Consider the following 14,065-nt stretch of genomic DNA (forward strand, 5'->3'; position numbering starts at 1 on the left):
CTTGCAAAGTACCAAAGAAGCTGCAGACCAAGGAAGTCGTGCTCGCAGCGGTGCGGCAGGACAGCTGGGCCCTCAAGCACGCGTCGGACGCGCTGAAGGCCGATAAAGAGGTCGTGCTCGTGGCGGTGCAGCAGCAGCAGCTGCAGAACGGCCGGGCCCTCCGATACGCGTCGAAGGAGCTTCGGGCCGACAAGAAGGTCGTGCTCGCGGCGGTGCAGAAGAGCGGCGGAGCCCTCCAGTACGCGTCGGACGCGCTGAAGGGCGACAAAGAGGTCGTGTTTGCGGCGGTGCAGCAGGACGGCTGGGCCCTCCATTACGCGTCGGACGTGCTCAAGGCCGAGAAAGAAGTCGCGCTCGCGGCGGTGCGGCGGGACGGCGAAGCCCTCCAGTACGCGTCGGACGCGCTGCGGGCCGATAAGGAGATCGTGCTCGCGGCGGTGCGGCAGGACGGCATGGCCCTCGTGTACGCGTCGGAGGCATTGGCAGCAACAAAAGAGATCGTCCGCGCGGCGGTGCGCCAGAATGTCGACGCCATCGAAGATGTTCCAAAGGAAACACTCGCATCATTTTTAGACGCGAACGACGCGAACGAGGCCATCATCGCCGCGTTGCGCGCGGAGCTCGCGCGGCGTCCCGATATGGTGCAGGTCCTGGACGTCGACACGGGAGAGACGACGGACGAACCGGCGCCCAAGCGCGCGCGTACGGAGGTGACGACGAGCGGCATCAAGGTTCTCGCGGAAAACGCGCAAGCTACGAACGTCCTTCTCGCCAAGGTCAAAGACGAGAAGCGCGACGCCGAGGAAGGCCGAGGCGCCGCGGAACGGCGCGCGGAGGACGCGGAGGACCGCACCAAATGCGTCTCCTGCATGGTGAGCGACCTTCAGGTCTGCTTCATGCCCTGTAGCCACCTGTGTGTCTGCTCGGGCTGCGCCGACGAGATCATGAGCAGAGGTGGGTTGTGCCCAATCTGCCGCGGGCCGATCCGCGAGCGCCTCACGGTCTTCATCTCCGGCGCTGGCTGACGCGCAGGACCTCTCGAGCGACCGGACTCGCACCGTCGACGCGCTCCAGACGAAAGAGCGGCGCGGACCCCCGCGCGATCAAGGAGCGAAAGAACGTGTAACATGTGTGTGTGTGATCTTAATGAGAGCGCGACCCTACCGGCTAGTACCGCCCCTCGATGGCGTCCGCCGCGGGCGGCGCGCCGAGCCCGGCGGCTTTCCGCTTCTGGTAGGTCAACTCGCGCTTGATGAGGCACAGCGTGCAGGGTAAGGTGCAGGGTAAAGACATCTGCCACTTGCAGTCGCTGCACGGGCCCCTCGGCCCTCCGGGGGCGTTGGTGCTGGGGTCGCCGCAGGTGGAGTCGCCGCAGGGGCCGGGGTAGAGGAGATTGTACTGCTGCACCGTCCGGTCCAAGACCGCCGAATACCAGCAGCACCAGACGTACTTCCTGCCGCAGGGGCAGTCGCAGAGCGCGTTGCAGCAGATGGGGAAGCCGTAGATCGAGAGGTTCGAGAGGCACACGACGCAGAACGGCCCGAGGCCGACGTGCGTCTCGCGGAGGCCGAGCTCCGCGCCGACGCCGCACTGCTCGCCCTCGCAGCAGACGACGCACGGCTGGAACCAGAACACGCAGCAGCAGCCGAGGCAGTCGTCGAAGCAGTCGAAGGTGCCCGAATGGAAGGGCTGCGCCGGCCCCAGCGGCGGCGCGACGCTCTGGATGCCCGCGACGCCGTGGATCTGGACGCTCGCCGGGTTGACGATCTGCGGCTGCTGGACGACGTATTGGTTGGGCACCATCTGCGGCTGCTGGACGACGGAACCTTGGACCACGGCGCCTTGAATCACCTGAGGCTGCACGACGACNGGCTGTCCCTGGATGACTGCGCCTTGCACGGGCTGCCCGCCATAGGCCGGCGCGCCCTGGATGACTCCGCCTTGCACGGGCTGCCCGCCATAAGCCGGCGCGCCTGCGAATAAGGGCGCAGAGGGCTGCTTCATGGTGCGCGAGGACCGGTGGCGCAGCGGGGATCGAGAGCGTCACGAGCACGTCAACGTGACCTCGATGAACCCAGGCTGCAAAGCAATGGCTTGAGATCTAGAGTTGCTGGACGCTGGTTTGAGAGCCGCCAAGTCGACGCCGGGATGCGAGCCGCGCTGCCTACACCTTCTTCTTCTTGCAAGCGCGCCGCCGCCGCCGACGCCGGCTTGCGCGCTCCGCCGCGCGATGAGCCGCCGAGCAGTGCTCCTGGCGCTCGCGCTTGCGACGACCTCCGCCCTCCAGCGCCTGCACGTCGTCGGCGAGACGAGTCGCTGGGTCGTCGTCGACAAGCCGAGCGGCGTGCCCTGCCACGCGAGCGACAAGGGCGACGGCGTGCTGACGCTGCTGCGCCGCGACGCGGTCGAGCGCGGCGAGCGCGACGCGGCCGTCGCCGAGTACCGGCTCGTCCATCGCCTCGACGACGGCACGTCCGGCTGCCTCGCCATCGCGAAGGATAGGGAAACGGCGACCCTCCTCGGCGCCGCGTTCCGCGAGCGGCGCGCGCGCAAGGCCTACGTGGGCCTCACCGACAAAACGCCGAAAAAAAAGCAGGGCGTCGTCGCGGGCGACCTCGTCAAGGCGCGGCGCGGCGCGTTCAAGCTCGCGCGGACGCGGACGGTCGGCGCCTGCGCGGTGACGGCCATCACGAGAACGGCGGGCCTCGGCGCGGCGGCCGCCGGCGACGCCGCGCGAAAGTTGTTGGTCGCGCGGCCCGTCACGGGCAAGACGCACCAGATCCGCGTCGCGGCCAAGTCGCTCGGCGCGCCCCTGCTCGGCGACGACCTCTACGGCGGCGCGGCCGCGGACCGGCTCTACCTCCACGCGGCCGCGCTCGCGATAGACGACGCGGGCCTCGACGTGTCGACGCCGCCGCGGACCGGCGCGTCCTTCCTCTCGGAGCGGTTCACCGCGGCCTGGGCGTCGCTCGACTGGGCCGCGGAGCTCGCCGACGACCGCGTGCCCCGGTCCGCGCGGAGCTTACTCCCCTAGCCGAAGGCCTTCTTCTTGGCGGCCTTCTTGCCGCCGGACCGCTTGTTCGTGCCGAGCTTCGCGGGCTTCTTCTTCTTTTTGGCCTTCGCGCCGTCGTAGCGGATGTCCTTCCAGAACTCGAGGTCGTTGACGTGGCCCTTGGCGAGCGCGCCGCTCAGGTCGTCCTCCGTGTAGCCCCAGGGCGCCATGCCGAGCGAGAGCACGGTGAAGCGGTCCTTCGCCGCGAACAACGTCGCCAAGGCCTCGCGCTCCTCGAGCCGCAGCGCGGGATGCCAGCACTCGGACATGAGCACGAACCGGTCCTCGTCCGCGTCGTTGTAGACGTGGTGCGGGAACGTGTTGTCCAGCACCACGGGCGGCCCGTCCGTGGCGATGACGGCCTCCTCGCCGTCGACGAAGATGCCGCAGCCCTCCGGCGCCGTCACGGGCGTCAGCGTCGACAGCATGTAGTTCCGGCCGTCGCTGTGGACCGTGCCGCGCACGCCCGCCTTCTGCCGCGTGAACCCGACGAAGCGGTGCGCCGGGCCGAGGTCGCCCATGGCCTCGACGAGGGCTTTCGTGGTCTTGGGCGCCCAGCGCTTCGCGCCGCGCAGCGAAAGGAACTGCCAGCCGTACCAGGCCGCCAGCTGCCACGTCTCGTCTTCCGCGTCCGCCTCCGCCGCGTTCAGCGGGTCCCAGGCCGCCGGGTCCTCGACGACGGGCGCGCCCGGGTCGTCGGCGGCCAGGGGCTGGTGCGCCAGCACGGCCGCGAGCTCCGCCTTCGCCGCGGGCGCGACGTCCTCCGCCAACCGCTTTCGCATGTCCGCGAGCTCCGCGTAGGCCTCGGACGGGTAGGCGGACCGGTGCACGGACTCGTGGTCGAGGCCCGGGTAGACGTACTGGCTCAACACCTGCTGGTTGTTGTCGAGGAAGAGGTCGACGCCCGGCGGCTCGGTCCGCAAATTCTCGACGAAGCCCCGGAACCGGTCGAGCTTGGCATCCGTGCGCCAGCCGGGGATGGCGACGTCGATCTCCATCCAGAACGCCTCGCTCTTCCAGGCGCCCTCGTCGACGTCGTAGACCGTCTCCTGTTCCTTGAAGTAGGCGTCCTCGACGGCGGACGTCGGCGCCAGCGACCCGGACAGGTCCGGCGCGGGGAGGCTCACGGAGACGCCGCCGCCCATGGCGCTCAGGGACGCGCAGCTCGGGAGCAGGGCGACCAAGGCCATCGCGCTCAGGCTGGAGCGCGGGGGGGCGCGTGCAGAGCTCATCATCATGCGTCGGTGCGAACTGCTCGTTGCAACGTTGAAGTCGAAGCATGTCGGGTGCTGCACTGGGTGCTGCCCTCTGCGCGCGGCGTCGTCGATGAGCTGCATCACAGCGGCAGCGCGCGTCGATTGATTGCATGATGGATCGTGCATCATGACCGATTGATCGAAGATGGGCAGCGCGGCACCCCTTCAAATTTGTTGCATGTCGAGCAGTTCTACACGGTGAGCGAGTACGAGCGCGTGTACCAACCAGCGGGCTTTACAGCTGGGCGGGATGGCGGGCTGCGTCGCGCGCGTCGCGCTCGTCGCCGCCGCGGCCGTCGCGCTGAAAGGCACCAACGCCACGCGCAACGCGACGAAGCCACCGAAGCACGTCGTCCCCAGCTTGTACCGCAACGCCACGCTGCGCGGCCTGCCCTGGGCGCCCTACGCCGTCGCTTTAGTCGGCGGCTACCATTTCAGCGGCACGTCCGTCGTCGCGAAGCTCCTGGCGACGCAGCCCTGGGCTCTAGGTCTGGACGCGACGGGCTTCTGGGGCGAGCTGCCCGGCTGCGCGAAGAAGCACTGCTCGGCGCCCGAGGACGAGGGCGCGTTCCTGACGAAGGTGTTCCAGCCGACGCAGACGCGGTTCCTCGGCTGCGCGCACGCGGCGGACTGGACGAACTCGGGCCGCTGCGGCGCCGTCGTGCACGCCGCGGCGGAGAAGCTGGCCGCGACGGACCTCGCCGCCGCGCGCCGGGATCTCGCGCGCGACTGGACGCCCTTCTGGCGCGGCTGCGGCAACGCCACGCAGTACCTCGTCGCGAAGGACATCCTGACGCTCTATCGGGCGCCGCTGCTCCGGTCCATCTTCGGCGCGTCGCGCGCCGCCTTCGTCTACGTGCTGCGCCACCCGCTGGCGCACTACGTCGTGGCCGAGAAGGCGGGCCCGAGCTTCCACGCCGGGCGCTGCGCGACGGACTGGGGCGCGGACGAGTGGGCGCGGGAGCGCGTCCGCGCGTGGCTCGACGCGCACGACCTCTGCTTCCGCGACGCGCGGCGGTCGGAGCGCGCGGCCGCGTTCCAGCTCGAGCGGCTCCTCGCGGAGCCGCGCGCCGTGCTCGCGCGCGTCGCGCGCGTGCTCGCCTTCGACGCGCCGCGCGGCTTCGCCTACCACTACCTCGCCGGCCGCCGCCTGGGCCTCGAGCGGGGGTCCCTCGAGCGCGGCCTCGTGCAGCTCGCGGCCCACGCGCCCGCGAAGATATCGAAGCTGCCGGAGCTGAGGCAGCTCGAGCCCGACGACGTCTCGCGGCTCGCGGCCTACTGCTACGCGCCCGACGCGCTCGCCCCGGTCCGCGCCGGCGCCTGCGGCGACGCGCTCCTCGTCGACGTCCGGAAGCGGCCGCCCGCCGTCGACGGCGCCGCGCCGCGCTGCGGCTGGACCGCCACGAGGTACAAGAATCGGCCGCTGCCTCCGAAGATCGAGGCGAGGCGGGACGCCCGCACCCCGCCTCCTCCCAAGAAGCACGACGCGGCCGCGCACAAGACCAAGGCCTCCTTTCACATGGCCGCGGGCGGGGCCGGCGACGACCCCGGCCACGAGAACCGAGCGAGGGCGCGGCCGACGCTGAGCCCGAGGCACGGCAGCCGCGGCCCGGACGGACGGGCGATGGGCCACGGGCGCGCCGCGGCCGCCACCGGCGAGTCATAGGGGCCGTGGTGCGACGTTCGCGTCGTCGTCGTTCGTCTCGCTCTCGCCTCGTCACGACCCTCCCGACTCGCGGTGGACTCCCTTCGCGGTGTCCCGGTTACTCTACAACGGAGCGAGGTGCTTAGGGGGCGCCCGTGTGGCGTCGCCTAGAGCGCGGACAGGTCCACGTCGACCTCGTTCATCGTGAGCTGGTCGAGGGACGAGCGCTTGCGGATGAGGTGGAAGTTGCCGTCCTTGTCGTGGAGGACCTCGGGCGCGGAGGGGAACGAGTTGTAGCCCGCCGTGGACATGGCCGCGCAGTAGGCGCCGACGGACTCGACGACCATGAGGTCGCCGCGGTCCGCGGCCGCGAGGTCGCGCGACGCCAGCGTCTCCGGCTCGTCGGGCGCGGGCGTGAGGAGGTCGCCGCTCTCGCAGCAGTGGCCGACGACCACATAAGGCTTGTGCTCGTCGTTGAGCGTGCCGTCGCGCTTCACGACGACGAGGGGGTGCTGGGCCCCATACAACGACGGGCGGAGCACCTCCGTCATGCCGCAGTCCAATTTCAGGAAGTCGTTGCCGGCCTCGGAGCCCTTCGTCGACGTCACGTCCTGGATCGTCGTCACGAGCGCCCCGGCGTTGGCCACGAGGAACGTGCCCGGCTCGACCTCGAGCTTCAACTCGTCGCCCGTGCGCTCCGCGTAGGCCTCGAACTCCGCTTTCACCGGTTCGCCGACGACCGACAGGTCCGTCGACTGCTCGTAGGCCATGCGGCCGACCTTGTAGCCGCCGCCGAGGTTTAGGGTTTTCACCGTGCCTCCCAGGCGCTCGCAGAGGTCCAGCGACATGCGGCTCACGCGCTGCCAGACCGCCGCGTCGGACCCCGAGCCGATGTGCGTGTGCACGCGGACGACGTTCAAATCGTGCTTGCCCGCGATGGCCGCCACTTCATCAAAGTCCTCGTGCCAGATGCCGAAGGAGCTGGAAGGCCCGCCGACGTTCGTCTTCGACGTGCCCCCGGAGCCGACGCCCGGGTTGAAGCGCACGCCGACGTCCGCGCCCGGGAACGCCGCGCCGAAGGCCTCGAGCTGCGCGAGCGAGCACGCGTTCACCTTCAGGCCCTCCTTGACGAGATCGCCGAAATCATCATCCAACTGCTGCGTCGACAGCGAGATCTTCGACGCCGCGATGCCCGCCGCCAGCGCGCGCCGCACCTCGTAGACGGAAGACGCGTCGAAGTGGAGGCCCATCGACTCGAAGAGGCGCAGCACGGCGCCGTTGGGGCAGGCCTTCATGGCGTAGCGCACCGTGACGCCGAAGGCGTTGGGGAAGGCGAGGGCCTCCTCGGCGCGCGCGACGAGCGTCGGCGCGTCGTAGACGTAGCAGGGCGTGCCGAAGGCCTCCTTGCACTTGACGACGCCCGTCGGCGACAGGAAGCGCAGGCCATCGACGGCCATGGTCGTCGTCGCCGGGCGCGCGCGGCGCGCGGATCGCGGGAGCTGGAGGGCCGTCGCGGAGCCCAGCGCGAGCGCCAGTGCGGCCAGAGAAGAGGCACCCATGCTTGCACACTTCGGTGATCTCGGCGAGGCGCTGATTGGCTCACGCCCGTGGCACGCGCCGACAACGCCTCGATCGACGACGTCCCGCGCGACGACGACGACGACGCATCGGGCACGCCAGGCGCTTTGATGCTGCGTCTTGACCCCGTCCGCGCCCCCAACTTAGCGGAACGGGTCCCCGCCGCCGTCCGCGGGCGGCACGCCCGCGGCGCGCAAAGACGCGAGCCACGCGGCCGTGTCCTTGGCCGACGTGCCCGCGCAGACCTTGACGCCGTCGGGCGCCGCGACCGTGAACTTGCCCGCGCCCGCGGCCACGGACCCCAGGGAGCACGTCGCCAGCGGCTTCCCGTCGAGCGAGAAGAGCGGCAGCGTGCCGCCGGCCTTCGTCTCCGGCGCGCCGTCGAGCACGGCGTAGCGCAGCGCGCCGTCGACGAAGAGCGCCCCGGACCGCGACGCGTCGCCCCCGGGCGCGCCCGCGGGCGGCCGCGTGTCGCTCGTCGCGCCGTAGGACGCGCCGTAGGACGCCGCCGCCGCGCCGCGGAGGCGCCCCAGGGGCCCGCGCGCCTCCGGGCGCGCCTCGAGCGTGCCCCGGCGCTCCGGGGGGCCCAGCGCCCCCGCGACGGCCGGCGGCGGGCTCGGCCGCGCGGCCGGCTGCATCGCCTCCACGAGATTCGCCGAGTTCACGTCCTCGTAGGCGAACTGGGGCGCGAGGCGCCGCACGTAGACGGCGCAGAAGGCGACGAGGGTCACGAACACAAAGGTGATGAGCCCCGCCGTGAGGTGGGGGAACTTCATCCAGCCGAGCGCGATGCCCGAGAGGATTATAAAGAGGCAGCCGACCCAGAAGTAGCGCAGCGCGATGCGCCGCTCCTCGTACATGCCCCGCACGGCGTGGTGCATGGACCCCTCCGTGCCCCGGATCGCCAGCTCCGGCCCGAAGATCATGCAGAACGACGCTAAAATCACCGCGAGCAGGTTGCACGCGGTGCCCGCGGCCGCGCAGCCGTAGAACAGCGTCAGCGGCGACAGGATCTTCTCGTAGGGCCCGTCGCAGCCCACGAGCTCCGAGCAGTACTGGCCCCCCTCCTTCTCCAGGAACCCGATCTCCATGTTCAACGCCCCGAAGCCCAGCGAGCTCATGAACGTCGCTGAGCTCGCGAGGACCGCGAACTGGTCCGTGAAGAGGGACACCTCCTTCTGGCGGATGTTCAGCACCGTCTGCTTCAGCTTCGTCTCCAGCTCCCGCGTGTCCGCCTGGATCATCTCCGCGACGCGCCCCGCGCCGCGACCGCCGTCCACCAGAATCGGGCAAAGCAGCAGCCCCGGTGCACCGTAAAGTTCAACAACGGGTGCTCGGCATGGACCCATGAGGCGCGGGCAGCTCGCGCGCTACGCGCTGCTCGCCCTGCGCGCCGCGGCGGACTGCAACTTCGCCACCGTCGTCCACGTGCACCGCTGGACGGCGACCTTGAGCGCCCGCCTCCTCGACGCGCGCGACTCGCTGCGGCGCCGCGGCTGCCGCCTCATCGTCGTCACGTCCGGCTTCGCTCTGAGCCTCGACGGCGTGACCTGCGTCGACGGCACGGAGACGCGGGCCGCGGCCCGGGCCTTCCCGTCGCTGTCGGGGTCGCTGCACCGCAAGGCCTTCGCGGGCTGGAAGGGCGACCGCGGCCTCGTGCTCGCGTACGCGGCGGAGCGCGCCGTGGCGGGCGCCTGGGCGGCGACGACCCTCGAGCCCTACTTCTGGAATTTGGAGGCCGACGTCGCCTGGAAGGGCGACCTCTACGAGGCGCTGGCGGACTGGAACGACCGGGCCGAGGACCTGCTCTGCATCGACCTCACGCGGTCGACGTACGACTGGGCGCACCTCCGGTCCCACGACCCGGGCGACTGGCTCCGCGACGAGGACAAGCACAACTGCCTCATGACCGCCGCGCGCGCGTCGACGCGGCTCCTGGAGCGCGTCGCGGCCGTCGCCGCGGTCCCGGGCCGCCGCGCGTACCTCGAGCTGCGCTTCGCGAGCGAGTGCGCGCGCCACCGGCGCCTGCACGGCAACTGCACCATGCGCGAGCTCTGGGACGCGCCGGACCGCGCCGCGCGGCGGCGCGGCGCGCTCTTCACGTGGACGGGCAGCCGGCGGCACCGCCGCGTGTCGCCGCCGGCGCGCTTCGCCGAGCTCTGGGCGGCCGCGCCCAACGGCACGCTCTGGCACCCCGTCAAGGACGCCGGGGCCTGGAGCCTCGACGCGCCGCACGCGGCGGTGAAGTAACTCTTGGGACGCCTTTTGGGTCGATGATGCTGTTCAGGTTGCACTTCTCGTGACTCTGAGTGGCACCAGGGCTCGAGATCGTGAAGTGCGTCGAGCCGCTGCCGCTGCGCGTGTGCCTCCGCCGTTGCAACGCGCCGCCGCGCGACAGCGACGCCTGACATCAGTCGCGCGCGCGTCCACCGCAGCGCAGCGGCGCGCCGGCGCGTTCGCCGGAGCTCCTCGCGAAAGCGCAGATCGCACAAAGCATGGGCGCGTCGCAGAGCGAGGAGTGCGAGATCCCCTGGTTCGTCCAGTGCGACGGCCACTACATCGCGCGGGAGGGCTCGAAGTCGCCGCACGGCTGGCTCCGCCTCGAGGGCCACGGCTCCGTGTCCGCTCGGCCGTCCGAGCAGCGGGACGAGACGACGTTCGGGACCTGGAGGGTGCGGGACGAGCGGACCGTGGAGCTCGTCATCGCGGGCGTCACGTACGTCATGACGGCCGTCGACGACGTGCACAACACGGTCCACATCGCCGCGCCCGGCGACGCCGCGCCGGACACGTTCGCCTTCATCGACGAGGAGGGCGTCTTCGCGAATCGATAGCGCCCGGGCTTCTTTAGTTTGTGGTGTTGTGGGTTCGTGTCGGTGGGTCCACCGGAAAAGGGGTTGCCTGAGCGAAGCGCCAGCGTCGTCGAGCGTCGTCGACCCCTGGCGCTCCTCGGCTGGCCTGGAATCCGGCATGGCCGCCTCAAAGATGTGCTCCGTCCTGGCACTGCTGGTGCTCCACTGCGGCCTCCAGGGCGCCGTCGCTTTCCGCGCGCCGCTCGCCCGGCGACCGCTCACGGCGAGACACGCCACGGGCGAGGAGGACCTCGCGCGCCTGCGCGAGGAGATCGCCGAGCTCGAAAAGGATCTCCAGATAAAAAAGCCGCCGCCGCCGCCCGTCGACGCGCCGAAGCCGGAGCGGCGGCGCCCGGCCGGCGGCGCGGCCATCGTCGACGGCCGCGTCCGCGTCGACAGCGTCGTCGCGAAGCTCGACGCGGCGCTGCTGCCCGCCGGCGTCGACGCGGACGCCGAGAAGTCCAAGTTCGCGGAGTTCTGCCTCTTCGACGCCATGACGGGCGAGGGCCTCAAGCACGTCGAGCTCGGCGGCCTCCGCGCCGTGACCGTCGACGGCTCCGAGGAGCTCATCCTCCTGCTCAGCGGCCTCGAGGACGTGAGCCCCGGCGACGACGTTTCGGTCAGTGAGCTCAAGGCCGAGACGGACAAGTTCGTGGCGACGCTGTCCAAGTACGCCGGCGAGGGGGACGCGGACGCCGTCTGGGAGAAGGTCGGGGCGGCCTACGAGGACGACGGCTCCGACGGCGGCGGCGGCGGCGACGACGCCGCCGACGGCGACGGCGACGAGGTCTTCGGCATCGACCTGAGCGACGCGGCGACGCTGACGCCCCAGGTGCTGAGCTACCGCGTCGGCGAGCGCTTCGCCGAGTCCGCCGCGGACCACTGGCGCGACTGGTGCGCGGTCGCGACCGCGCGCGAGGCGCGGCGCGCGCCGTCGGGCGAGCTCCTCACGACGGGCGAGGCCGCGCTCTACGGCGCGGCGCTCGAGAAGCTGCGGGGCCGCATCGACTTCGACGCCGTGTCGTCGGCGGCCTTCGCCGCCGAGGTCGCCGCGAACGCGACGTCCAACGACGAGACGTTCGCGCAGTCCGTCGGCCTCTTCGAGTTCGCCTTCCGCGCCGCGCTCAAGCGCGCGGCCGCGGTGCCGCCGGGCGACCGCACGGCCGCGGACCTCGAGGCCGTGTGGACCAGGGCAGCACACGAGAGCGAAATTCCCAACTTCAAAGGCGCCGATCTCGGCCATTTTCCACTCGTTTCGGCTGATTTTTGGACGAGCGATCATCTCTCGGAACGGTCTCGAAGCGTGCATGCTTTTTCCGTGAACGCGCGCGCGCGGAACACTCACGTTGAAGCGACGTCGAATCCCTCTTGTGCTGCCCAGGTGTGGACGGCGCTCAACGTCGCGACGCTGCGCACGGCGCAGCGGGCCGAGCTCGTCCGCGACGTCGCGGGCTACTTCTTCAACGCCGTGACGGCGTCGCCCGCGTCCGAGCTCGTGCTCGACAAGCTCAAGAACTTCAACCTCGTGCCCGACGACGAGACGGACCCGGAGAAGCTCCGCGACGCCTTCGTCGACCGCGCGGCGACGGCCTTCGCGGGCGCCGTCGCCGTCTTCAACGTCCTCGCGGGGCTCCTGAGCTTCGCGCTGCTCTACGGCGTCTTCTCCCTCGTCATCGAGCCGCTCTTCGGCTTCCTCGGCGACGCCGCGAGCGGCGCGCTCGACCCGGCCGCGCCGCGCGACACGATCACGGACTTCTTCGCCCAGAGGCCCTAAAGGCGCGTTGTTGCGGCGACGGGGGCCTCGCGCCGTCCCGGGCGCGGCCCCGGCGGGAGACGCTGCGCTCGCCGAGGGCGAAGTTCTCGTCGCGCGTTACGGGGACGGGCGCGGCGCCGTCGCCTCGCGCGTTCGGTCACTCGTGCCCCGGGGTCGGGAAGACGGGGATGGTCGGGTCTTCGAGCCACGCGCTGTAGGAGTAGTCGCACGCGCGGTGGCAGATGCCGGCGGACGCCATGCAGCAGCCGCCTCCTCCGCACGAGTTGGACTGGCACTGGTACTCGTAGTCGTCGCCGTGGTTCGACCGCAGCAGCCCCACGGGGCGTTGCACGCGGCCACGCACGCCGCGTGATCGTCCGAGCCTTCCGCGGTGAGGCACCCGTGGTACCAGGCCTTCTTTTGGAAATGAATTTCTGAATCACACCTGCACTTCTCGCCGCAGTAGTTTCTGTTGTTTGCTTCGCTCCACAGTTGCCCACCCATCAAGTTGCAGTTCGGCTCTAACTACGCACGGCTCTTGCTGACATCTACTCCAAGGCGTCCCCAGGGAGCCGTCGGGCACCCGCATGCACTTGTGGTAGGGCGTCCGGCACGTGGCCAGCAGCGTCTGCTCGACGTAGCCGTCGAGGCAGGTCGGTTCATCCACGCAGCCCACCGCGTCGAGGTAGTGCTGCTCGCTCGTCCCCAGCGCGTTGAAGATCTCCGTATAGCGCTTGCCCCTGTTTTTGTTTTGGTAGATCGGGACGCCGACGATGGTCGTCGAGTAGTAAGCCTTCGCGTTGAAGCGCCCGGCGACGTGGATGGCGCACACGCAGTCGTCCCCCCTCGAGCGCTCGCCGCTTTTTTCGTTGCAGTCCCGGTCTCTGTCGAAGGGTTCCCCGTTGGCCGCGCAAATCGTCGCGTCGCACTCGTTGTTGACCGCGCACGCCTCGAGGCACGGCAGGTCGTCCATGTCCGTGAATGGCACGCCGTCCTCGAAAGAGTCCCACGGGGACCTGCAGGCGCTCGAGGCGGTGTGCGGCGCGCCGTCCGTGATCAAGATGTGCGTCTTCGTCGTCGAATCCTTATCGTGGAGCCACTCGTCGGCCTTCATGTACCCCGCGGGATGATTCGTCTTCGCCTGCCTGACGGTCTCGTACGAGAGGCCGATCATCGCGGTCTCGAACGTGGGCGCGTTGGACGGCTTGGCCGACGGCTTGGCCGTGGGCGCGTCGGAAGGCTTGGCCGTGGGTGCGTCGGACGGCTTGGCTGTGGGAGCACGGGACGGCTTGGCCGTGGGGGCGTCAGACGGCTTGGCCGTGGGTGCGTCGGACGGCTTGGCCGTGGGCGCTTCGGACGGCTTGGCCGTGGGCGCGTCGGAAGGCTTGGCCGTGGGTGCGTCGGACGGCTTCGCCGTGGGCGCTTCGGATGGCTTCGCCGTAGGCGCAGCCGTGGGCGACGTCGTCGGAGACTTCGTCGGGCGCGGCGTCACCGGCGCCGCCGTCGGATTTCCCGGCTCGACCGTCGGCGAACCCGTTGGCGTACCAGACGGCGGCGCGCTGGACGGCGAGGCCGTCGGCGCGCCGGAGGGTGAGCCCGTCGGCGCGCCGGAGGGCGCACTAGATGGCGAGGCCGTCGGCGCGCCGGAGGGTGAGCCCGTCGGCGCGCGGGACGGCGAGCTCGTGGGAGCGCGCGAGGGCGAAGGCGTCGGTCCCGGCGTCGGTCCCGGCGTCGGCGACGGCGTCGGCCCCGGCGTCGGCGCCGTCGACGGCCCCGGCGTCCGGGGGGTCGGCGCGGACGTCGGCGCGGGCGACACCTGGACGTCGACGGAGTCGGCGGAGCACGCGTTGTCGGCGCANGACAGCGTGAGCGTGTAGGCTCCCGCGGCGGCCCCCGTCAGGAGCCGAAGGTCCCGGCCGTCGTTGTCCA

At 70.9% G+C, this 14,065-nt stretch overlaps 5 protein-coding genes across 5 annotated transcripts; 2 read left to right on the forward strand and 3 right to left on the reverse strand.

Moving 5' to 3' along the window:
• Positions 1-2,281: 2,281 nt before the first annotated feature.
• AURANDRAFT_15032 (hypothetical protein) lies at positions 2,282-2,944 on the forward strand (the record flags this gene model as incomplete). Its single annotated transcript, XM_009043472.1, has 1 exon — positions 2,282-2,944. A coding segment is annotated over one exon (663 nt), but the record flags the coding sequence as incomplete, so codon positions are not given.
• A 3,136-nt stretch (positions 2,945-6,080) lies between these two features.
• Positions 6,081-7,536, reverse strand: AURANDRAFT_39321 (hypothetical protein; the record flags this gene model as incomplete). The annotated part of the gene is made up of 1 exon (XM_009043479.1): positions 6,081-7,536. The coding sequence occupies one exon, from the start codon at positions 7,510-7,512 to the stop codon at positions 6,121-6,123; it is 1,392 nt and encodes a 463-aa protein (XP_009041727.1).
• Positions 7,537-7,674: 138 nt separating this feature from the next.
• On the reverse strand, positions 7,675-8,169 carry AURANDRAFT_67913 (hypothetical protein; the record flags this gene model as incomplete). Its single annotated transcript, XM_009043478.1, has 1 exon — positions 7,675-8,169. The coding sequence occupies one exon, from the start codon at positions 8,167-8,169 to the stop codon at positions 7,675-7,677; it is 495 nt and encodes a 164-aa protein (XP_009041726.1).
• A 709-nt stretch (positions 8,170-8,878) lies between these two features.
• AURANDRAFT_67914 (hypothetical protein) lies at positions 8,879-12,157 on the forward strand (the record flags this gene model as incomplete). The annotated part of the gene is made up of 4 exons (XM_009043473.1): positions 8,879-9,772; positions 10,042-10,347; positions 10,517-11,563; positions 11,765-12,157. The coding sequence occupies 4 exons, from the start codon at positions 8,879-8,881 to the stop codon at positions 12,155-12,157; spliced, it is 2,640 nt and encodes an 879-aa protein (XP_009041721.1).
• A 1,531-nt stretch (positions 12,158-13,688) lies between these two features.
• AURANDRAFT_17948 (hypothetical protein) lies at positions 13,689-13,883 on the reverse strand (the record flags this gene model as incomplete). Its single annotated transcript, XM_009043477.1, has 1 exon — positions 13,689-13,883. A coding segment is annotated over one exon (195 nt), but the record flags the coding sequence as incomplete, so codon positions are not given.
• Positions 13,884-14,065: the final 182 nt, after the last annotated feature.

This window comes from Aureococcus anophagefferens, assembly GCF_000186865.1.
Source record: "Aureococcus anophagefferens unplaced genomic scaffold AURANscaffold_55, whole genome shotgun sequence".
Taxonomy (NCBI): Eukaryota; class Pelagophyceae; order Pelagomonadales; family Pelagomonadaceae; genus Aureococcus; species Aureococcus anophagefferens.